At 37.7% G+C, this 24,332-nt stretch overlaps 2 protein-coding genes across 3 annotated transcripts; both read right to left on the bottom strand.

Annotated features, from left to right (window-relative positions):
* Positions 1 to 549: 549 nt before the first annotated feature.
* On the bottom strand, positions 550 to 6,533 carry LOC103464660 (glycerol-3-phosphate dehydrogenase [NAD(+)], cytoplasmic). 2 transcript variants are annotated; one of them, XM_008408902.2, is made up of 9 exons: positions 6,451 to 6,533; positions 4,988 to 5,189; positions 3,170 to 3,347; positions 2,925 to 3,065; positions 2,495 to 2,633; positions 2,012 to 2,124; positions 1,690 to 1,926; positions 1,510 to 1,616; positions 550 to 1,094 (listed from the first exon to the last, which is right to left on the bottom strand). In XM_008408902.2, the coding sequence occupies exons 2-9, from the start codon at positions 5,029 to 5,031 to the stop codon at positions 998 to 1,000; spliced, it is 1,056 nt and encodes a 351-aa protein (XP_008407124.1). In that variant the 5' UTR covers positions 5,032 to 5,189; positions 6,451 to 6,533; the 3' UTR covers positions 550 to 997. The 2 variants fall into 2 exon arrangements, with proteins under 2 accessions (XP_008407124.1, XP_008407125.1); XM_008408903.2 differs by having other exon boundaries at positions 3,170 to 3,361; positions 6,451 to 6,532.
* Positions 6,534 to 8,613: 2,080 nt separating this feature from the next.
* smarcd1 (SWI/SNF related BAF chromatin remodeling complex subunit D1) lies at positions 8,614 to 22,519 on the bottom strand. Its single transcript, XM_008408901.2, has 13 exons — positions 22,295 to 22,519; positions 16,380 to 16,558; positions 15,603 to 15,645; positions 14,503 to 14,625; positions 14,038 to 14,160; positions 13,829 to 13,945; positions 13,162 to 13,263; positions 12,921 to 13,082; positions 12,272 to 12,369; positions 11,570 to 11,705; positions 9,958 to 10,080; positions 8,872 to 8,973; positions 8,614 to 8,761 (listed from the first exon to the last, which is right to left on the bottom strand). The coding sequence occupies exons 1-13, from the start codon at positions 22,478 to 22,480 to the stop codon at positions 8,708 to 8,710; spliced, it is 1,548 nt and encodes a 515-aa protein (XP_008407123.1). The 5' UTR covers positions 22,481 to 22,519; the 3' UTR covers positions 8,614 to 8,707.
* Between the last annotated feature and the right edge of the window lie 1,813 nt (positions 22,520 to 24,332).

Raw genomic sequence — 24,332 nt, 5'->3', positions numbered from 1 at the left:
ATTATTAGAGATCTCACTTGACTCAGTAACTATTCGAAGGGTCATACAGAGAGAGACAGTTAAATAAGTGGCAACTGATTTTATCACCACAGTGAGCAAGAAAGATGCTAAATTATAGAATGATAATTAAAAAAAAAAACTACTACTCATGCTGAAATACATTTCCCTTTATCTGGCGATGTATAAATTAGGAGTCTATGTGAAGATCCATTGTCAGGGTTAGAGGAAATGAGCTGCCAGTGACAAATGATTTGTGTAGACAGAAGAAGGATACTTTGATTGGAACCTCAAGGAACAATTGTCATTTGAAATACTCAAGGAGATTCAGGGTTAGCAAAGCGAACAGTGCAGAAATTCTCTTATGAGGCTTAAGACTGAGACCAACCATGCACTTAACGAAGGCATGATCTCAACGCTCTAGAAAATGGTAAAGGTGAAGAGTTTAAAGTGGCAGCCGGGCTGAAATCAGGTCCGGTTACAGTGAGGCTACTCCTCCAGTGTATGGAGTGCATCATGCCTGCAGGCTCACCAGCAAGAAACACAAAGCTATCAAGATTTAAATTATTTATTCTAAAATACACAATGTACAATTTTTGGGCACTTTTATTGTTGGATATTGAGAAAAATACTTAATGTGAGTGATTTGTGTTCTGTTCTCTCTTTATCGTTGGAAGCGTATATATGAAAGAAAAGAGATATTTATTATGTTTTGTAAGACTGTGGTTATTGTTAGTGTATCTGCCAATTTAAGACAAAAAAATTTCAAAACGTTTAAGACTCAAATCCTCCGTGCATTAATTTAACCAAAACATGAAAAATGCTTCTGTCAGCAGCTCAGGTAGGAAAAGGGCAAATCAAGTCCATTTTTCTAGTGGTAGACCAAAAAGCGATTCCTGGAAGGGAGAATCAGACCAAACTTTTCAACACCCTGGTTGTCAAGCAGCTCTAATTAGTCTGTCCATAAATCAGTCCATCCACGAGTCCTGGATTGAGTCTTTCACATGTGCTCAGGGTGGTTTTGCAAACACATGATGAACTCTGTGACTGGCTGGCCATTGAAGCAGATCTCATATACAGCAGTGAAAAGAGGAAACCTGAATGGAGAAAGTGAAAGAACAGAAGGGAGTTTTACTCTAATAGAGATGAAACAGTTTGACATTATTGCATTGGATGCAGCGCGGGCTATTGCTATGTTGGAGCTGTTCTCCAAAAGGAATTAATGTATCGCAATACGAACTGAAAAAAATAGTGGAAAATGTATGTTGTTTTTTTATTAATACTGGGCATAAATACTAATGCTGGAACAACTGAGCTGAGTTTTTCCATCTGAAACAAAAAAGCACAGTTTCTGTTTCATAAATATTTCTGTAAAGTCTCATGCATGCTCTCTACTAAACTCTGTATTGTACAGTCACAACTTGAGTGCAATTAGCTGATTCCTTCATTTCTTGTGATTCTGGAGCTTTTAAATTTCCCTGTGAGAACCTCATCCTCTAAAGACAAACTTACCTGTCCACCATGTTCTTCTGTTTCAATATTACATTAACTTCAATGGCTGTTCCCGGACCTTGAGGCTTCTGGCCGTTCAGCAGCTCAACCTCCAGCTGCTCCAAGCTCTAAACAGAATAATGTTACGTCACACTGAATAATTTAATAAAGACAATCAGAGATGGGAAAGCTGCTCCATACTTTTCCCGTTTTTGCAAACGCCTCTCCGATCTTTCGATTGCGCCCCCCGTAGCAGGTGGTGATGAGGTCAGCGACGCCGCAGCTCTCCAGGAAGGTGGCAGGCTTGACGGGGCAGTTTGGGCAGAAGACCTTGGCGAAGGAGATCATCTCCATCAGGCCGAGGCGGATCACTGCAGCTTTGGTGTTGTCGCCGCACCCGAGGCCGTCACAGAAACCCGCTCCTACTGCCACGATGTTCTGGGAGAATTTAAAAACCATTTCTCTCCACTGCGTGTTTTATGCATCAGTCAGGTAAAACAACGTGTTTTACCACAGGATTAACCTTGAGTGCACCGCAGATCTCCACCACATCAGCCTCTTCCACCACAGTCACACGGAAGTTGTTGGTCTGCATCAGCTCCTTCAGCAGTGGTCCGTATACTTTGTCTTTGCACCCTGAAGTAACACAGAAAACGTAAGAGACGCAGCATTGAGTTTCAGCAAATTTATTTTTTTCAGAATCTTTTGTAATATCAAAATGACAAAATATTTGCATAATCAAACGCCAGGGTGACAAAAATATGTAATGATTCAGTAGCAACTCATGTTGCTTTGTTTAATTGCTGAATTTTAACAAGCGCAAGATTTTTAGTTACAAAATAATAACAATAAATGTATTTGTATAACCCTTTAAAACACTAACTCTCCAGTGCTTTTACAGTGGGTGAAATAAGATAAAACATATAAAACACAAGAAATAGTAGAATGGATGAAACAAAAATGTAAACGCCTTGATTCAGACTGTTTAAAATCATAAAATCAGTACCAATAGTTGTTTCACAGAACTTCTCATCAGCAACCTCATTAGCGAGGTTTGCACCCATGAGGACCGTCATGGTGATGCCGAGTTTCTCCCGGATGACCTCAGAGATGAGCTTCAGACCCTCTGGGCCTGCATCCACACCCTGAAGCAAAAAACAAAACAAAAACAAACATCATGCAAACAAAATGGAGAGGAGGTCTGAATCTTTACTGTGTTTACTCAGAAAATTCCTAGAGAGTTAAAGTGATAAAGAATATATGTTACACTTCTTGGCCTAGCTGTGAGTTTTAGGGGCATTTAGGGGCAAGTAATGAACTTAAATGAACAATCTGTTCATAATCTCTGCGTCATTCAGAACTGAAGCAGAAAAAGGCGCACCACGCCTTAAGAGTTCCCGCCTGTGAAAACTTTTGCTCTCAAAGGTTTGACAGACCTTGATGAGAGACATTCCAATGGAATCCTTTTTTATGTGACCTTTGATGGTGTCGCACACTTTTCCAACAAACTGGTGAGGAACCACGAAAATCAGGATATCTGCTCCTTTCACAGTTTCAGCCAAGTCTGGAACGGCCACCTGGTGAAAGAGAGAGAAGGAATTTCAGCTGTACAGCGCAGCCAAAAGCAGAAATCCCTGTGGACTAGCCGCCCCATCATTAGCCAGTCGGCTGCCATGCTCACCACATTATGAGGCAGCTTGTGACCAGGCAGGTACTTCACATTTTCATGGTCCGTGTTGATGATCTCTGAAAGCTTACGGCCGTTCACCACCTCCTCAAAGACCCACATGTTCACTGTGGAGTCAAACTTGTCATATTTGGCCGCGTTGGCTCCAATGATCTTGGCAATGGCAGAACCCCTAAAGACATGACACTGTTATCATGTTGTTAATGGAATTTTATTGCTTTTGTATAAATAAACTGTCAATAATTATTGTGTGAGGCGTACAAATAAAAGACAAATAGCTCACTTTGGTTCAGTAAATTACTTCAGGTTGTTTATTTGTAATACTGAGGAGATTTTACACTGTTATTTTTAGGAGTTTCAACAGTTCCAACTTGAAAATTGGCTTTCAAAAGCAAAATATGCATCCATCCGTTTATTTTTTAAATCTATTTATATTTGCAGGGTCACATGCATGCAGAAAACCCCAAAGTCAGGATTCCAAACCACAACGTAATGCACCCCAGCAAATAACTCACAATGTCATACATTTAAATCAAAATTTCCAAAGTTAACAGACAATATAAGATATATACTATCTATTAAAAGTGAATTCTCATTTTAAACCTTGGTCAAACTACACATGCATGTTTATTCTGCATCATGTCATGTGTGTCTTCTCTGTGGAAGCGGCTGTTACTGTTTGTTTTAATCGAAGCTCATAGAGCGGACTTTGTTCTTCTGACACAAAATGAATCCCTAACTGGCTTTTTCTCCTTTTCACTTTCACCGTGAACTGATGGGAAAAGAAACTCTGTCGTCCTTTCATTAAAAAAAAAAAAAAACTATAACTGTGTCAATGTAGACATTTTACATTAGACCATTTAAGATACATTTTTGGTGAGGTCAGGAGAGAGAGAAAACATGTCAAAACGCCTCTTTAATAAACAGATTAGCATTTTTTAAAACGTTCCTGTTCAAATAGGAAATTACAGCTTCAACTACTTATTTCCTCTTCAAGCCATCAAACACTTGATAAAGAACTGCCCAAGATACAATAGATAAACACATAATTTACTACTATAGCTGCCGCTTTAGTTTCATGTGGTGAAATGAGAAGCTAAGTAACTTGAATTTAAAAGCTTTAAATGTTTTTTAATATTTATTTTATTTCAGAAAATGACCTGAGATTCTTGAGTTAATTATTAATGAATGCTAAGATTTTAACTTCAAATGGGTTACCATTAAAAAAAGTCTACTATAACAATTATACATCATAATTAAGTGTCCTTGAAGTGGTCACAGAGAGACTACTAATTATGAAAAAGAACTTTTATACAATATCTAAATTTAATTATCTTAATAATTGAAATGCTATAGATATTTGAGGTTTGGCTTAGAGAGCCTGGGTGAGAGCTAACAAGAATGAAGTTCTAAGACATTAAATATCTACGCAGTAAGTAGCTCCAGAGTTGCATCCAGCTCTGACTAAATGTCACACAGGCTGAGGGGCATCAGCAGCACTAGTCGGCTGATTCAGCATGTCCTGCAGACTAATAAAGTGGCTTCTTTAATAAATATTTTATAGTTGGGGAGTCTTGTTTGACTCAGCAGCAGTCTCAGAGAACGTCCAGTCTGCAGCCTTGAAAAAAGACAGGTGGGTTTATGAACTTCATTAATGATTTATCGGCTTTTAAAGTTGCACAAGTTCTCTCACTTTTTAGTGTTTATCCACCAGACGTTTCGCTGTGTGCTGAAGCAGCAGCCACCACCTGCAGTCTGCTGCGTTTAAGCTTTACATTTTGCACTAAAGCAACGCTGAACGCTCCCACTCACCAGTTACCGGAGCCGATCACACAGACTTTCTTTGGCGCTGCCATCGTTTGCCAAGGGTTCCCACAGAGAGAGACCTGCAGCTGCTGCCGTGAGGACGGACTGAGGTCCGGAGCAGACTGGGGTTATACCAGACACTCCCTCTCCTTATGGTTGGTCTGATCTGTCGCCTCTCACGGCTCTGCACTGGAACAGCAGCGCCAGTCTAGAGATCCAGATACAGAAAAGCCCATTTAATTATAGACAAAGGCTTTGATGCTTTTGATGATCTGCAGGGAATGATTACTACACTTCAGATGTGATTGGGTCACATTGGATTAAAAATAAACCATACAGCTGAGACGGGTAGTCTATCAATCGGTTTTCAAACTTTTACATCTTTCACCAACCCATAATAGCTAGTTACCATTTAACGCAAAAATAAAACAAATTGCAGGTGCACCATTACATTTTAAACCACAGTTTGGAAAGTTATTGGAGCCTTGGAGATATGTTGGGATCCTGGATCATTGGCCAAGCAAGTTGGACTTTTAAGAGGATAGTGATTTAAATCAAGACAAGAGAAAAAATAAAATCTTCCCAGTTTAATTCCACTTTGAAGCTCAGGTAACTTTGTACAGTAAATATTTAAACTGTCTGAGACAGTGGTCTGCAACCTCCAAATCTGCAAAAGTATATCCATGTTTTCAAATATGGATATAACAACAATTATGTACATTTTACTTAAAAAATGCCTTTTGTCTTGTCTTTAGGTTGAAAATATTTTTTTCATATTTTCCAGAAATAACATCCTATAGAAGAAAAAAAAGTTTTTTTCCCCCTTAATTTTAAAATCTAAAAATTAAAATACAATGGTGCACAAAGTACAAAGTAAAGTAGATCATCAGCTAAAGGATGATCTTTGTTAGATTTTTTTAGTCTTGATAATTATTCATCCTTTAAGTTGCTCATTTTAAAGCAGGCATTACACAACATGTTATCAATGAATGTTTGTTTGAAAATTAAATAAAAGGTCCCACCTCGCTGCAATTGTTGAAGTGCAGTCGGAAGATTACGCAATAACCTGAAAATGTAAGGACGTATTATGGACTTGGTGCATTATTTTATTATATCAGTATTTTGAAATTCCTGTCTGAACTTTAGAGCTCCCAGAAAAGAAAGTGTTTACATCCTTGCTGGTATTTACACATCTGTCATTGCAGTTTAATTTTTTTTTCATACATTTCAAATAGTCTTGCGTAACTACATATAGTTACAACGTGGCTGTATGTAGCTGGATAGCCAGCGAACAATTAAAGGTATATGTGAAGATTATTTTAGAATATGATTTAATTTTTTGTACCTGAAACAAAAAAAATACATTACTAGCTCATACATAAATCTTAATGCGACACTCAAAAGTACACTGCTCTACATCTTATCAAGCAAAGAAAAAAAAAAAGTCTCTTCCAAACACAAATACTTACAAAAGACTAAAGTTTTCCAGCGTACAAAGTACATTCCGAACGTTCGAGTCAGTTTACTTTCTGCTGCCTGAATTCTTGTTGACATGGTTACGGCATACATTTATAACAAAGACAGTTTGTTGCCAAGAGCGCTCACTCCGTCATGTTTCTACAAACAGAATATGATAAAGATGTAACTGATCAAATTTAAAGGCCAAATTTTTTATCAGCCATGCTTAGCGTGAATTAAGGTCATACAGTTGGCCAAATATGAACTTATTTCCACTATAAACTAATGAATAGTATTTGACCATATAGCATTCCCAATGTGGGACAATAAAGGACATTTCTATTTGTCATGAGATCCATTGAAATTCCAAAAAAGTTGGAAAAATAAGAAATTTGAACTGATGGTCAAACTAAAATCAAAGTGAATTATTAGCAGATATTTAAACTGAAGGTCAGCTTAAAACATCTTATTGTAATTAAATTTTGACATATAATTATTTAAAACAAGAGGAGACAAAAACATTTTTTTTACATATCCTTTATTATAACAGTAATAAACATAACATACAGAAAATAGGTTTGGTCCATGAAAAATGTTTGCAGATTCACACAGCTCTACTGTCCACTCAGTGTTTTAACATCTCAGAGGTTCTCCAACTCACACACCGCCCCAAACCCACATTAGTGTATTCTTTGAATTAATAAAACTCACAAGTCAAAATTGTTCCCAACACTCTTCTTAACCTGCCACGGGGAAACAACCCGATTTGCAGGAAGAAACTAGAGTGCTTCTTATCGACCTCAGTCACCGTTTCTCTATATATTAGCGAAATATGTGAAATTAATTTGACAGGCAACATAATTTTGAAAGCATGTTGCTGTAAAGAGAGGTGGTTCAGTGAATTTGAGCAACAAAGAGCCAAATATCCGCACTGGCAGTCGGGCCAATTAATATAAATACTGTGGCAACAATCAAGAGTAGACAAAAACTTAAGACAAAGATAGAGATCAACTTCATATCCATCTGAAGTTTTTATTTTTGCTCAGTATTTACAAAACTAAATAGACTAGAGGTACCCATACTAGCTACTTTCATGATTATCTTTACTATCTAAGACAAGTATGGATGTAATACATATTTTTAAAACAAAGATCACTAATAGCAAAAAAAGATGACTAAACTTCATATCAAAAGGAAACATAAAAGAAAGAAAGAGAGAGAGAGAGAGAGAACCGTCGTAATTCAACAGTGTTCTCCCACGATTCACTGAGCCGTAAAATGCCTCACACACAAACCAACACCGCTAAAATCCAAGTGACACACAAACAGTCAATATGCAGCAAAGAAGCCGAACTGATCACAAACAGTCACGATCAATATTTACCTCCAGGGGTGAACACCTGAAGGCTGGTGAGGAGCGCAAAAGGTCATTTTAGTCTCAATACAACAGAACAAAGGAGCAAAAGCGGTCGCAACATTTTTTCCTGGGAAATATTACATTTAAAGTTTCCAAGGACAATCCAACATCTCTCTGCGTTTGTGTCAGTGTACCAAATACAAAAGGAATGTGTTTAAGCTAACCAAGCAGCAGAAAAATAAACCTGTGCTCAGAGAAATGTGGCAAGACAAAAAAACAAACAAAAAAAAACTTTACATAAAACCTAAAAGCAGAAACTAACCTAATCGTTAATCTGCATAAAAAAAAAGAAAAAGCAACATCATATTTAACAGTAAAGTCGTTTGATATCCATTCTTTCAGAGTTTTAACAAAAAATTTGCAGACTTCAGTTTGAACACGCACACGCACACACACACACACACACACACACACACACACACACACACACACACACACACACACACACACACANATAGTGATAGTACAAAATCAAGATGCTATATGCACTTAGGTAACCACCAAATACGACTGAATGCTGAAAATCAACTAAACGGCCCTCAAGAAAGTATTTGCTTAAGGTTGTTCGCACCTATGCAACCTGGTTATTGCACCTATTTTATCTCTCGTTTTATTTTTCTGATTTGCACTTAAATTGACAATTAAATTATGTAACAGAATGTGTAAAAAACCCCCCCCACACACACACACCCACACACGCACGCACACGCACACACACACACACACACACACACACACACACACACACACACACACACACACACACACACACACACACACACTAATCAACTCCAACAGCACAACTTGGCCCATCTCTGTCCTGACGGGATGTTTCATGGGGAAAAACCTCTTCAAGTGTTCCTGATTCCAAGCGCCTGTTCCAGCTCCTGCCGCCTCTGCTGGACCTGAAAGGAGTCCAGAAAAAAATAATCACCAGAAAGAATGCATTAAGGCATTTAGGGTCAGTGTGGAAGGAAATAAAGACTAAAACTAAATAAATCTGTTAAAACATTACCTTGGAGTAGAAGTAGCGACACACCGCCTCCTGAGCCCACGGCTGATAGTAAAACTCTGCTCTCCGCTCCTCTTCTGGGTTTCCCACAACATCTGTAATGGTCTGGAAATTAAACATTTTTAAAATTATATATTTATATCACTGAATAGGATTCTGTCTCAACAGGAACTGCAGCTGATAAAAAGCACAGGGTCTCCGTCAGAAGGACCGGTTTCATATTATTTTAAATCGTCCTCCTGTGCTGCAACCATCCACCCTTTGTTCTCTCCCATAAGAGTCAAATCAAGATTATTTATGTATCACATTTCAGCAACAAGGCAGTTTAAAATGCTTTACACCATAAAACATCATACAGTCACCACTAGTGATTGCATAATGTTTACATAATCTAAATGTTAGATTATGTAAAATACCATCATCAAAATTATCAAGCAACTGAACATGAAATTTACTGATCAATGTTCCTAGGAACTGGTCTGAGTTTATTTCTGGAATACTGCATTTAAAGAGATGATAAATGTTCGTGGTGTTTGGCTTCTGAACCCTCCTGAACAGGTTTTATTGTTTTTTTAAGGATGCACTGATTTCATCTGAAGACAAATCTCAAATCTGCCTAGAAAAAAACAAAAAGATGGAATATTTTCATACAGAAATATATTTTATTTGAAGACATCTAAATGCAAAAAATGTTCTGTCATGAAAGAAAAAAAAAAAAACGATGAGTCACGCCAATTTACTTTTGTGACGCATTGTGATGTTTTAAGAGCATCCTGTGTGCAGAAACGGGCAGTGCTGCGTTTTCATCTTTTTGAGCCCTTAGGGAATTTATTCTGAATAGCACAATCACACAGGAGGGCTTACTCAGCCTGAACCCATCTGAAAAACTGGCATTATAACCAATATCTATGCTTCAGAACTTCAGGAGAGAGAAATATCTTTCTGAATTCAATCATGTGTCATATCCTGTGTGGAAAATAACCGAAGAGAGCCGAGGGAGGATTTCTGTGGCTAAACTTGCGCGGTATTCGCTGTAACATTGGAGCACAGATAAGCGGGTCAGTCTGAGGTCATGACACACAAACTCACCTTGAAGTCCCTGCACTGGGACTGAAGCCAGTCGTTGATAAAGCCCTGAGGATCCCTGGCAAAGCTCAACATGAACTCCCTCTGGGTTTTCAGCTGGTTGATGGTCTCAATAGTTTCATGGATCTGAGGAGAATTTGACAGCGGAGGATTTATTCAGTCATCATAAATGTACATATTTGATCAGCGCTAATCAAACAGAATATCAGAAGCACTGATTATCGGAGAACAAGGGCTGCTTTAATAACTTCCTCATCCAAAAAATGCTGCATCAGGAAAACCCTTGAAGAGGTGTCTCCAAAGTGTTTTTTTATGAGGGGTAGAGAGGCTGATAAATCTCTCTCAGAGTGGTTGTTGTCACTATTTTAATCTGTAATGCACCTTCAGACACGAGCTTAAGATACAACATAAACAGAGCTTTACATTTTTAAGGGTCTGCGCAGAAGTTTGTAGGATTGAACATTTCTCGGATTTGTTTCCTGTAATGTGCGAAAGCGCCTGCTGATGGTCCTGAACTGTTCTTGTGGCCTGTAGGCGATGGAAAGGTTGTTAAAAAATAAAGGCAGAGTCCCACAGGAATAAGCAATCCTCACCAAACTCAAAGTATCTTAAGAAAATCAGAGGCGAAGCCCCTAAATAGTAAAAGTCTTTCCTGTATCGTTAAGCTGTCTCAGAACAAAGACAGGCCAGGGGGACGTCCTTCAGCAGGACAGCTTTAGGCCTCATCAGTGTGATTACAGGCCTCACTGTCAAGGTAATGACTGCTAGCAGGAAGACGGGCAGGAGGAACAGCAGACAATAGTTTTGTGTTGGACAACAAGAAAAAATAAATAAACGAAAAAAGGTTTCATTTACTGGTGCACCGACTGATGTGTTCTGGGAGATCACAGATCTTTAAAGTGTCTTTGTTTGGTCGATACTGATTTTACCTTTTAAATAACCGACAGTCAGGTGTCAGAAGGTCAATGTTTTGGTCTTATTTTACTGCAATGCAAACCTGTCTTACCTGTACATGAGGTAGTGTTCTCAAATATAAAAGAAAAGTTTAGAGCATTGATGTTCAAACTACTATAGTAACTAAAAACATATTCAGTTCCTCCAATTTTTCTCATCTTAAAAACAAAGCCTCTCAAAAATTAAATGCACATCAGCGTTTTGCTTCTCAGAGTTTAAGGTCAGGAGAGGACAACCTTAAAAAACACCAATAAAGTGTCCTGACTTTTAGGTTTTCTTGTAGTGCAGTAAGAAAATAGCTGCTAAAATGTAAATCAGTTTAATGGATAACATCAGTTTCACATTAAAATATTTGCAAATCGCCCAAAATGAAGGAAATCGGGGCTGATCAATTGGTGTAACTCTAGTTTCACTTTGAATCAAACGAACCTAAATCTGCCTCAGGAATAAAAAAAAGAAACAGAGAGAGAACTCTGAATCTTTAAAAATAGATGCTCAACAGAGTTTGAGCTCAAAACTGACTAAAACCCTAAATACTATTTGATATCATCTGTAAAAACATGAAAATACTTCAGCACAATTCCTTCAGAAAACACCCAGACGGAGTAAAAACTAGGAATTGCCTCAGAAAGCTGCTAGACTCTCGGGTCGAGGTTCTCACCTTGTTATCCAATCCTGCTATTTCCTGCTGACTGGCTGTGGAGAGCAGGAATGAGTTCATCTGGGTCTTCAGCGTGTCGTCCACCTCCACGTCAATGTCATAGCAGGCAGTCTTCTTTTGATCATTGGGATCCACACTGATGAGAAATATTACCCATCAACTCTGGATTTCACCCTTTCCAACCAGGACTTACAATAAAAATGGATTTTCCTCCAATCCTTCTACTTTGATTTGCCATTTTGTTTAGAAAATGTTTTAAAAGGTGTTTAACAAGACAAATTCAAATAACCTCAGTAAACATCCGAGTTTACGTCTGCACAATAAACTCAAACATGGTCGTCAGCGCAGCGTCAATATTTACACAATAACAGCTCCAAACGGCTGTTTGGATGTAATTTTGGTCAGCGATTTTACTTCAAGGCCCATGATTTCATGCTCTGCATGCCTGTGATATATTTGTCCGACGGTTGAACTCAAACTGCTCTTCACAGACAAAACTTAACACAGAAATGCTGCAACTCATGGAAAAATCAAGTGATTTAAAAAAAGACAGGAAATAAATATGTGGCACTAACATATTGATCTAAGACATAACTACAGTAACTAGTGTCAGGCTTTTTAAATTAAGCCTGCATAAAGTTAAGAGGCACCGTTTGAATCCATTAAAACACGTTAAATTCACAAAGAGCTTCTGCCTCTTACCTGATCACATGGTTGATGATGATTGGTTCTGGAGGCATCAGCAGAGCATGCAGGCGCTGAGGGATTTCGGAAAACTTCATTCGCTGAGTTTCAAAAATCTAAAGAGGAAAAAAATAAACCCCAGTTATTTCAAAGTATTCACAAGTTTCAGATGCCAACAGCTGTTTGGCTGAATCAAGCACTGACTAAGCAACAGACACGAAGCAAAATATGTGTTTACGTCAAGAATATTCTGTATGTTTTATCTACAACTGTAATCCCTGCTGCTGTTTCTTAAAAAGGAATGAGAGTTTTAAATATTTCTGTGCTCCTTTCAACACCGCTAAGCTCCACTGTTGTAGCTGAAACAAATGAAAGCATACTTTATATAAATATCATACATTTCACACATGGAAAGTAAAATAAATCCTTTTTAGGTTGTTTATCTTGGCAAAGAATTTGTGCCAAAATTCCTGGGAAACCAGAAGGACACCAGCAGAACTACAGCCGTACAAGGACACAGAGAGGGAGAGTCAGACTGTAAACAACGAGAAGACAAGAACCAGATCCACTCCGGCACAGCATGGACCCATCATGATCACACAGGTTTTATTGAACATATTAAAATCCGTGTTAAGTAGGACATTAAGTGGAGAAGTTGTCTACTCACTTGCTGGAGGTATTTGTCACAGTTGATGAACTCGCGCTCATGCGGATCTTGGAGTTTGTGTGTTTTGACGTACTGCCACAAAGCCTGGATGATGACAGGTCTGGTCTGAGTGTGGATGCCCAACATGCGGGCCAGTCGGGGGTCCAGCTTGAACTGGGGGGGCTGAAACATTGACCAAACACAAGGTCATTTAAAGCAAAACGGACCGAGCTTTAAATAACTCCAGCAAAACAAAACACACCTGGTAATCCAGCATGAGCAGGACGGTGCAGCGAACTCCCACATCACCGGGCCTCTTCACCTGGAAACCGTCCGTCTCCTGGGTAGTGGCCGTCCTGTGCCACTAAGATAATGCACACAACATTTCAGGATATCTTAGATTTAACAATATTCAACTCCTACTGTAGCAAGACCAGGATTTCTGCATGTTTCAAACATTTTAACTCCATTATGGATGAAATTTAGACCTACATTTCCACAGAAACGTACAAACTTTGTCCAGGCGAATGGCCATAAATTTACACTCATGCAAAAATGCTACCTACTTCGCTAGCAAGGCTATATTTGCAATTAGTTAGCAGTGACTCCAACCGTCTCGAGTCATGAATGCAATGAAGATGTCTGAGTGCGACTAATTTCTGCCTGAGAAAAAAAATCCCACAAGAAAAAAAAACATAGAATGTAGAAGATTAAATAGTTAAGATCTGTGAATTTAAGTTAAGACATTTTAAATTAAATCATTTATCTAAAGTTCACTTCAGATAAAAGAATTTAAGACTTTTTAAGGACGTGCGAATACCCTGAATTTCACAATCGTCTAATCTACTTTTCTAAAAATAATCATAAGGAAGAATAAAACAAAATGACAGAACGACAAGCAGGTCAGTAAATGAAGGAATCAGTCGTACTTCCACAAGGTGATTATCTGGCCCATACAGGTCTTTATCCAATTCGATCACAAGCGACTTAAAGAAGGAGGAGAACTTTCTCTTTTGTTTGGTAGCTTCATACTTGGACACAGCAGTCTGCAAACAGGATGAAACAGAAATGTACACATTTGTTTTAAACAGAACAGTATACAACCAAAATTAAAGTGTATATCAGTGCAACAGCTTACATCTTCTAATAGTCGCCCTTCAACACGCAGCTCCCATGATGCAACTGTGCCTTCTCCATCCTCAGCATCAGGCTTCGCAGGATTGAAGGTGTTGGATATAAAAATGCGAAGCTTTCTCTTTTGCTGTAGAACCATGCAAGAAAACATAAACTTTATATTTTATAATTACATAATCAACAATCAGCTTGATTAAAAACAAAGTGTGTAACGCTCTGCAGAAAGCAAACACAGGAAGGACAGTCAGTGTATGAGCTACATTTGTAAGACAGGTTTGACAGCTTTACAATGGCACCAACACTTTCTATATATAAACATGATATCCAAAGAGCTTCCACAACACAAGGAGATCATCATTTTATAAACCCACATGAGCAGAAACAGTATTGTGAAAACAACTTGGAAGCAGAAGCATTTACTGGATAATAGCTGATTAGTTAGATGGCTAAAGAATTTAAGAGAAAATACCTTTATAGGCCTTTTTAGGGCCTCCTGAATGTCGAGCCGTTTGCGCATGATGGTCTGATCCAGCTTCCTCTCAAAAGCCAGAAGATCCATGTAAGCCTGAGACTCTGGGACCAGCTCTCTGATCTAGGACCAAACAAACAGGGACGACGCTTCCAGCTTAAAGGGAGCACATCATGCAAAAATCCACTTTTTTTAAATCGCTTTAATACATTTTGTTGTGTACTTGGAGTCTCCAGAAAGGTTTAACAGAGTCTCTCCCATTACTGCGTAGATATTTATATTCTACTGGGACCATATTGTTCCATCTGTTCAATTTTCTTTATTCCTAATTACATTTTCTGAAGTCCTCTTTGTTTGCAAGCAGCACTTCAAGGATGATTGTTTCAGCCTCCATTGACATGAAGAAGGATTTGCTGAAAGACTTCCTCTGTTTAAGGGGTCAGTTCCTTCTGTCTATGGAAACGACGGCAATAATGCTAAAATGGCAATATGCTTTATTTTAGACATGAATCAAACTATAAAAATGGTAGAATGGGGTGTATTTAAAGAGACAGCACCAACAGGAGTTGCTCTTAGATGGGCCTAATAATGATTGATGCCAAAGCATTGCAGTCCCACTTAATGTCGGCAACAACTCTATGAATTAAATGGCAAAATGAAGAATATAAAGTATGACAGATCATTTTCTGCTCAGGAAAACCAAAACTGCCATTACAGACAAACCATGTCACAACACGTACAATTTTCAGAGTGAATAGAAAAACAGAACAGTGGATAACAAACCAGGCTATTTAAGCATCAAGTCGAAAGCTTTAAATAACATTTGAAGCATTCTTTTGTTGCTTTTTTAAGATGTAACCTTTTCAACTGAGCAAATATTGCAAAAGCCGATATACAAAAAATAAACTAGCATTTTTGTGGTACACCATCATGTTTAAATGGTATTGTCAAAAATCTTAACCAAGTTATACCAACTGTACTGACCTACTTTTTCAGTCCAAGAACATTCTAACTAAACCTTTTCTAAACAGCGAAGGGCAAGTAAGAGTTTAGTTGAAAAACTTCATAATTCATCCAATTTCCACAAAGTAAATACTCACCCTCTGAGGTAGAATTTTATCAGCCATCTTCTTCTTCTTTGTGCTGTAAAAAGCAAATAAAAATGGATATGAGTGCAAGTTTGCTTTAATCTGAGATCTCTCATCATAAAGAGACCATAAAGAACCCCCTCCCCCCCTCCCCCCCCCACACACACACGCACACACACAGAGAGAGAAAACAGTCCGAGCATTACCACCATAATTAAATTCCTCATTTAGACTGGAATTGAATCAAAACTGCGCTGCGGCCATTTAAATCCTGCAGCTGCAAACGTACGAAATTAATCATGTAAATGAAAGACAAACATTTTCCATCTGCCTTCCAATTTAAACAAAGCCACTTCATCTTGGCTTACCGACTAAAAATAAACTTCGAGGTGTGTTATATAAAATTTCAATGGTTGGATCAATGTGCAATTTGATCATTAGCTTTGCAAATTGATCACCGGTTACCTGGTGTGGTCTAAACAAGTCAACAAACAAAAACTGCTTAGCATATCTGATGAACAGTTCAACAGTTTCATCAGAGGAAGATTTTCCGTTTATCCATCAAACAACATTTTAAAAGTTGGATTTATACTTCATTTAATAAGTTTTTCCTTGTTGTTGAATAAGTCACTGAGAAACAGTGATTGTTTGCATAAACAGATATCTGCTCTGCTAGTAAAACATTTTTTTTAAGTATTAATGCTCCAATGGAGATAATGAAACTGCAGCTCTCAGCATCGATCTTTCTGCTTCCTGCACGGCTGATTTGGGACAATCTGAGGAACTCACTGCTGGTTGCGGTTCTGCTGCTGCTGAACCTGCTGAATCTGCTGAGGAGCGGGTCTTTTCCGGGACGGGTCCATCACGCCGGGCATCCCGGGGCGAGACACGGGGCTGCTGCCGTAACCCGGTGGGCCCATGGCGGGGCCCTGCGGGGTCATACGGCTGGATGGGGGCATGCCCGGCCTCTGAGAACAAAACACAAAACAGATCGTTAAGAAATCCTGCTGAATTTCACCACAAATAATGAATGAAAAGAAGGTTTTCAGGTGTTAAACATGAACTCCTGCTGTACTTCTTACTTATATTTTCATACCCCAGCTGGTAGAAAAACAGTCTCCAGTTTTGCAAAGTGTTGTAGATTTGAGGCGCTCATTTGTACCAAATGTGACTAAAAAAAGTTTTATTTAATGGAGTGATTTAGTTGGGGATACAAGATTTATACAACCTTTAATCTATTCTCTTGGCAGTAAAGGAAACATCCAGTTAAGCTGAGGACACATTTCTCTTCCCTTAGATTTTCCCCACAATTTACAGTTGGGTAAAGAAAGCACCAGTCTGCCATGGCTAGTTCGCTTAAAAATCTGACACTGTGACAAAAGGAAAGATTTAAATCTTTTAGTGGTGCGAAGGGAAGCGACTCGACTTCATCTCAGTCACAGTGAATCATCATGTCTGAAGTTTCTGAGCTGAATCTGGATGCGGTTGGTAAATATGAACTAATTATCGACCTGACTAACAAGCTGTCAACAGAGAAACGGAGAGAGTGTAAAACCCACTGTGGACAACATCAATGTAAACACACAGGAGCTTCTTATAAGAAGGAAAATTTCAAGATTAAATGTTTGAAATTTAGATGCAAATCAACCCAATACTTAAGAGTTTACAGGAAGGAAGCAAGTCAGTTACATAAACATTAAACTGAAAGATCATTTAAAATGCACAATAGTCATTTTTGTTTTTAAATGTAATTTTCTGAATGCAGGATTTGTAATAAAAAAAAAATTGAATAAACTACTAAAAGGCAAAATTGTCATCCATGTTTGTCTACTTCTCCATCTTCTTAGTTTTAATAGCAGTTGGCAAAAATGTTTGCAAAGCAATTAAATTGCCGCATTTGCGATAGTTTTGTGTTCCGTTGGTTTCAGTTCATTTGACAAATCGTGCAGTCTGTCATCTCTCATCACATGCAGACGTGAAGTGTGTGACATCAAGTCTTTTAGTCATCATAAAACATCTGCTTAAACTAGCCTGACATCGTTTACTCAAATTATTTTAAAATCTTTAAAACACTGGAGCAGATGTTTCATGTTTGCTCATTTACTCAACTACCGGCAGCCTGCCAAACATGAGGAGCAAATAACTGTTGGAGGCGCGTTGAATCACTGCAGTATTAGTTTGCTTGAGCAAAGTGATAACTAAAGCAAATGTGATGATTTTAATGGGACTATTTATAGAAGTACCAACAGCAATCAGTAAATAATGAAATCTCTGCAAATGTAGCAATGACAAAGACAAAAATACCAAAATATAATAATAAGGTCTTTTATTAAGTTTCTTTACTGAAAATAAGTTTGTGTGGACTCCCAATGTTAAATAAAAAACTCCATTAGAGGTGCACCGATTCCAGGTGTCTGGTTGATCATCGATCTTTAAAAAGCCCCAGACTACCGGTTCAGATTTAGGCTGAAACCAAATTTTTGCCTGGAAAATATCTACAAATCAACCAAAATGAAGGAAATGGGAGCCAATTTATTGATGCACAATTTGAAAAATATATTTCCAGGGCATAAAACTGGTTACGAAAGTCCAAATTAGTGATATGTTGATATAAAAATTTTATTCAATATTGATATTTGATATTTTGTGCCACTATGCACAACATTTCAAAGCTGTTATGGTTGATAACCGATATTTACCGATATAATATACATTTCTTTATCCTTTTGACACCATAAAAAAAAACACAACTCCACTGACATTCAGTTAAAATCCCAACAATCCTCTATTGCAACACCATCACATGATCACACAATACCACAAAGGCCTCCCTAAACATACAAGAAACAATGAGATTGAAAACATTAGTTATCAATATCAGCCCATTTTACTGATGGCAAACATTAGAGCATTAGTAACATCAATGGTAACCAATGTTAAAGCCCATATATTGTGTATTCCCAGTACAAATAATAATAAACAATTTTCTCCAATATCTGATGATGTAAATGTATCACCTAACAAAATCATAACATTTTATGTTGGACTGCAGCATCTAGGTGTTTTGGTTTTAGCACATTCAGCAGCCATATTTTCAAAATGTCAAACCTAAATATGATATTTTCAATCAAAAAGGATGCATTTGTATTTAGGGAAATAATGGTACATCAGCATAACTCTCACATTAAAAAAACAGTTATGTTTGCAAATAACAACCAACATAAATCCCATACAAAAGTTCCTGTTACGACTCCAAAGAACACAAAGCTTATTTCCAGTGTCAAACTGACCATTTAGCTTCACTTTTACTTCCTTTTAATAAATAATATTGTTATGAAGTACACAGTTGTTCACGTAGCAACAACATAAATGCATGCAAAATTAACTTTAAAAATACCTACAAGGTTCATACATCAGTGCAAATTTTAAAGAATTTGTAAAACCTAAAAGTAGTGAACATTAAGGAGACATACTGGGTGTGTGTAGGCATCACCAGACAAGCAAATTCTTCCCATGCTTCCCTGACAGGCAAATACAGAGTAACAACCTCAGCCAACTCACCAAGCCATGTGCTAGAAACTCAAACAGACGACTTCTTGTGTTTGACTGCATGAGTGCAGGAGAGAGGAGAAGATAAACCACGAGCCGCTGACTGCAGCGCTTCCTCCAGCAGAAAGTCCAGCAAATGGGACAGATGAGAGCAAAACACACCTTCGTCAAGCGGTGCTGGAAGGGAGGAAAAGTGGCCGACTTCAACAATATAGGCTCTGCCTTTTCCACACAACGCGTATGAGTAGGCAGAGGGAGACTGCATGGCTTTCATTTAGTGCTTTTTACACCGAGCATCAGTACGACCTTGCATTGCCTGAGAACAACTAGTGATGTGCAGCATTCAGAACAAGAATCCTCTCTTTTTTTCCCTCACTGTGTTGTGAAAGGCTGCCTGTGTGAGTGAAAGCAGCCAAGGACACTGGAGGAGAAAAAAAAACAGAGAGAGAGATGCAGCATCTTTTCTCTGAACTGTGCTCCACACTGACTGCATTCTGCAAACCGCCAATAAAGGATTTATCATTTCAATCATCACAATTTGCACCGTATCAAGCAGCATTATGGCTTTGAATTAAGACAAAACCACAAGCAAAAGGAAAATCTATAAGCTAGAAGATATAAAAGAAGTTATCCAACGTGACCATGAGGGATGATTTAAAATTGTGTAGTGACAAGATGAACGGCAAATATTAAAAAATACAAACACTAACCTCTCATTTACAGCCGATCGCTAAGCAACACGTGTTACCAGCTTACAGAAAACATGTTTGCATTACTCAGTCTCAGTCTGACTCTGATAATGTGATACGACACAAGAAAACCAGCCAACTGAGCTTTTAAAATAGCGATTTCTTCGTTTTGTATGTCCGTCATATTCATATGGAGATAATTTTTATTAAATTCTAATACATTTTGCTGGATAATGACTGGAATGACAATCCTTCCAGAAGTTATTGCGATGAACAATAATGTTGCTTTGTGCAGATTTTCAAGGAATATAACGCCGATAATAATGAAAGAAAACATTCTCAGAGCTCAATAAGCTCTAAGTGTTATGATTTAACACCTAGTAAATACGTTTTCACCCAACCGTATATTATAATTGTAAAGCTTAACGCCGGACAAAACACTTATGAAACACTTTAATTACAGTGTGGTTAATGCAATCAGTGAATGCAAATTTATATGTCAAGCTATGAAGAGCTGAAATGCCATCTTTGCTAAATTGCAGGTGTGGCTGAACCACCATGCTGATTTTCTAACTGCAGGAAAATGCAGTAAAATTTGCCCCAAGCACAATTTATTTTGCCAATATGAAACTGATTTCTTTCCAATGGAAAAAAAAATAACCTGATTTGTGTCACTTATCCAATAGTTTTCAAAGAATTCAAAGTCAGAACGGTCATGTCGTATTTTATTCAATCTTAACATCACTGAAGCGAGACGCTTCATAATTCTGCACCAGAAGAACGCTGAAAATCTGGACGTAAAAAGTGGCTGCAAATCATAATCATGAACTCATGAAAGAAGTCTTTGTCAGTGAAGGCATCACATCACAACCACACCACCCATGGTCCGACTCCACATCGATCTCGTGAAAATCCTGTTGGCTCCTATTGCTGAATAACTTTAACATTAATCGACAGAAGGAAGCATCTGTGTACGCAGATCGCCATGAGTTATGAACTGTTCAAACAGAAGTCGGATTACAATTGCATTTTGTTAGAAGCATGTGCAAAAATAATAATAAAAAAAATACACACACACATATGGAGTAGAGGATCACAACCTTCTGTGTGAACATATCCTAAGTATCAATTCACATAAGCCTTAAGGACATCTTGTTTCTGATTTAAAAAACAGCAGATTTTAAAGTAATATTCCATCATCTACTTGTGCTCTGTCGCTATGATACTAAAAATAAAATCATATCCCTCGGAGAGCTGGAATCAGAACTATAATCAACAGAAAATGGCTGTACAACAACATTTTCTCAACACAATATTTAAATAAATTCTGCTTGAGATTTGATTTTAATTATTATCACCATAACTTTTATAAATACTTAACTACAAAGAGAAATAAATTAACATACAACGGTTCACACTGCAGCTGTTAACTTTTATAAAAATGTGTTTTGGGCACATAATGGCTAGAATACACATATGAAACAGCAATGCATCCACAGATGTCGCATAATGCATTGATTATATTATAATAGGCTGGCGGAACATGTAATATTCCTTTGACACAATGTGTGCACTGCTAAATGTCCAAAATAAACAAATGTTTATTTTTTTTCCAAATATGTCTGGTGAATTAATGATAATGAAGAAAAGCCAGATGGTTGTAGATTGTGGCAACACATTTAATTAAAAAAGTGTTCTTAATCAACCATTAAATGTTCTTTTAATGGTCCAGACTAACCGCGCATTCATGATTATATGCAGAAGTTAAAAAGTAAAATAATTTTAAAGTTTAAAGTGATACAGATGTTTAGGGGAGATGATGATATATAATTATATAAAAAATTCTAAAAGATAAACAGACATTTTACAGCTCACTAAGACCTAAAACCCATCCACGTATACAAAATTTTCCCCAGGGAGCATCGTCAATTTATCGCATATCAACCAAAAACAGAAAATACTAGTTTGACCCTCTTCTGAACTTTTCTTATCGGAAATCTGGCTTGTAAAAGTCCTGATTCCAGTGGAAGCTTTCAACTTAAAAGTAGTTTTGAGTTTAAAACTTCTGTGCATCACACAGCCACGCCTCATCAAAGCAAGATGCTAAAACGCTAAACTTACCATCTGTGTAAATTTTATATTGCTCGAGTCCCTTCTTTGTGGAAAATACTGAGCCAGAATGGGGGGAAAAAATGACCGAAGCGCAGTTAGCAACGTTAGCAAGCTAAGCTAAGGGCCAGTTGGGACTAAGCTAACTTTAATGTTAGCAAACTGCAGGGAAACAAATTCAAACTGGAAACTCCGACCATAACTCAAAGTGAGTGATTAAAATAAGTAATCGGCTGACTCCATCTGTTAGGCAGTGGTAACTTCGCTTTGAACTGTGGCGGAGGATAGTGTTAGCCACTTGTGACAAAGCAGCGGTGAGCTGCTTTGTTCTAGCGGACTGATGGAGCGATAACTCACCGGGTACCCAGGCCCGGGCATCGGAGAGCGGTACATGTGGTTCTGTGCGCCTGAAGTCGGTCCCATTCTTCCAGAGGGAGTCCCAGGTCCCATACCTGGCGCTGCGCCTGGTACCGGTGGCCCAGGTCCCATTGCTCCACCGCCACCAGCAGTCGGTGTTGACTGAAACCCCCCTCTGGCCGCCATCTCCTCCCTGAATATCGCCGCCGGTGCTGGAGCGCAGCTACCGCGAGAACGAGACCTCCGTGAAGCGTGACGTGTTTATCAAAACACAGCGCCCTCTGCTGTTCATTTTCAGTACAAATGCAAACTGACGGTGTGAGAAACTGCCTTTCAAAAGTATCAATATCTCTTTAACTTTTTCACTTTTTCTCACGTTACATCCACAGACTTCTGTGTATCGGTAATTTTATTGTGATAAACAAAAAAGTAGTGCATAAATGTCAAGCGGAAGTAAAAATGACACATGACTTTTAATACTGAAACGTAAAGCGGTGTTCCCCAACATCCCTTCCTCAATAAAACAATTAGCAAACAATTGCCCTTGAGCTTCATCTAATTAATAAACAGTCTATAGTGAGGTTTGTGCAGCTAAGCTGACTGACCTGCCAAGAAGAGCAACAGTGAAAAGGTCAAAATGCTCATGGTATCTCTGGAGAACATGCAGAGATCCAAAGGTCAGGTGTCAACAGAACATTTAATATGTGTTTTATAGAGAACATAGCAATCAGAAAGAGAGTACACTGTTGAGTTGAGACCAAAGCAAACAACTTTAGCCTATATGTATAATGCTGCATTATCCTGAACACACCATAAAAAATCTTAAGGCCAGGCAGCATCATGTTGTTTTTATTAGAAACAGTGAAGCTGGTCAGAACTGATGGAAGAATAGACAGAACTTAATGGAGTGGTTTAGATTATAGCATATTCAAATATTGGAAAGTTCCAGTCAAAATCAAAATCTAAAGCAGAAACTTTAAAATAAATCTTCTCAGATGCCCTCCATCGTGTTTGACTACAGTTTTATGTGTAAAAATTTCAATCTCTGTATGTTTGAGGTTGGTAGAGCAATATTTAATCTAAAATTACACATCACACTGTTCAAATTTTAATTAGCATCTTTCTCCTACTTCATAGAGAAGCCACACTTCCTTCATTTTTTAGTAATATAAAAGAACATTGAACTTTTTGTTTTTATAAACTATTTAATCATTTCTTTAATTTTTATTTTGTGTACTTTTCAATCCATGTGAAACTCATAATGAGTCGTTTCAGATTTAACTGTGAACCACAATGTAGTAGTATATATCACCACTTGAAATGTCTTTTTTGATCTTTTTCAATTTAAAAGACGCTACGGTATAGTCAAGAAAATATGGCAGAGTTAATTGGGAAACAAGGAGCTGTGTTCAGCATTTATTTATGTATTTGTCCATTCATCCATGCATCCTTTGCAGCATCAATTTGTTTCAGACAAAGTCTGTAACCGAGCTTAAGAACAAACAAGTTTAATTTTCATCTCTCTTTTTTTGCAACACTTTCATTTGGTTCATCTTAAGAATGTGCCAAAAAACATCTAGTTAAAAGTTAAACCTAAATTACATGTTTAAAAAGGAAAATATGATCTTATGCAGATATAATTTCATTTTAATTAAGAGAAGAAATTATGATCATTTTTCTATGTTGGACTTAAGAACAATGCAGTTTTTAATATTTTAATAAATTCATTATATAAATAGTCTTGCTGTGGTTATTTTCTATGTGCAAGAAGTGAAAAGCGCAGCTAATTCTCCCAATTTTCACTGTTCCAGGTTTTCTCTGATGAGCCTTTTCACCAATTTGATGCAGGTTTTTAAGGTCAAGCCATTTTCACATCAACTGAAAAACTGGTAGAAAACAAAATAAACAACATTTTGGTAACACTTTATTTGAAGGGGTGTGCATAAGACTGACATGACACAGTCATAAACTTTGCCAACTTTGCATGATTTTGTAAATTATGATAATTTCTGATACTTATGCACTAAATTGCACTTTA

This window comes from Poecilia reticulata, linkage group LG5, assembly GCF_000633615.1.
Source record: "Poecilia reticulata strain Guanapo linkage group LG5, Guppy_female_1.0+MT, whole genome shotgun sequence".
Classification (NCBI taxonomy): domain Eukaryota; kingdom Metazoa; phylum Chordata; class Actinopteri; order Cyprinodontiformes; family Poeciliidae; genus Poecilia; species Poecilia reticulata.
This window is presented reverse-complemented; position numbering and strand designations above follow the sequence as displayed.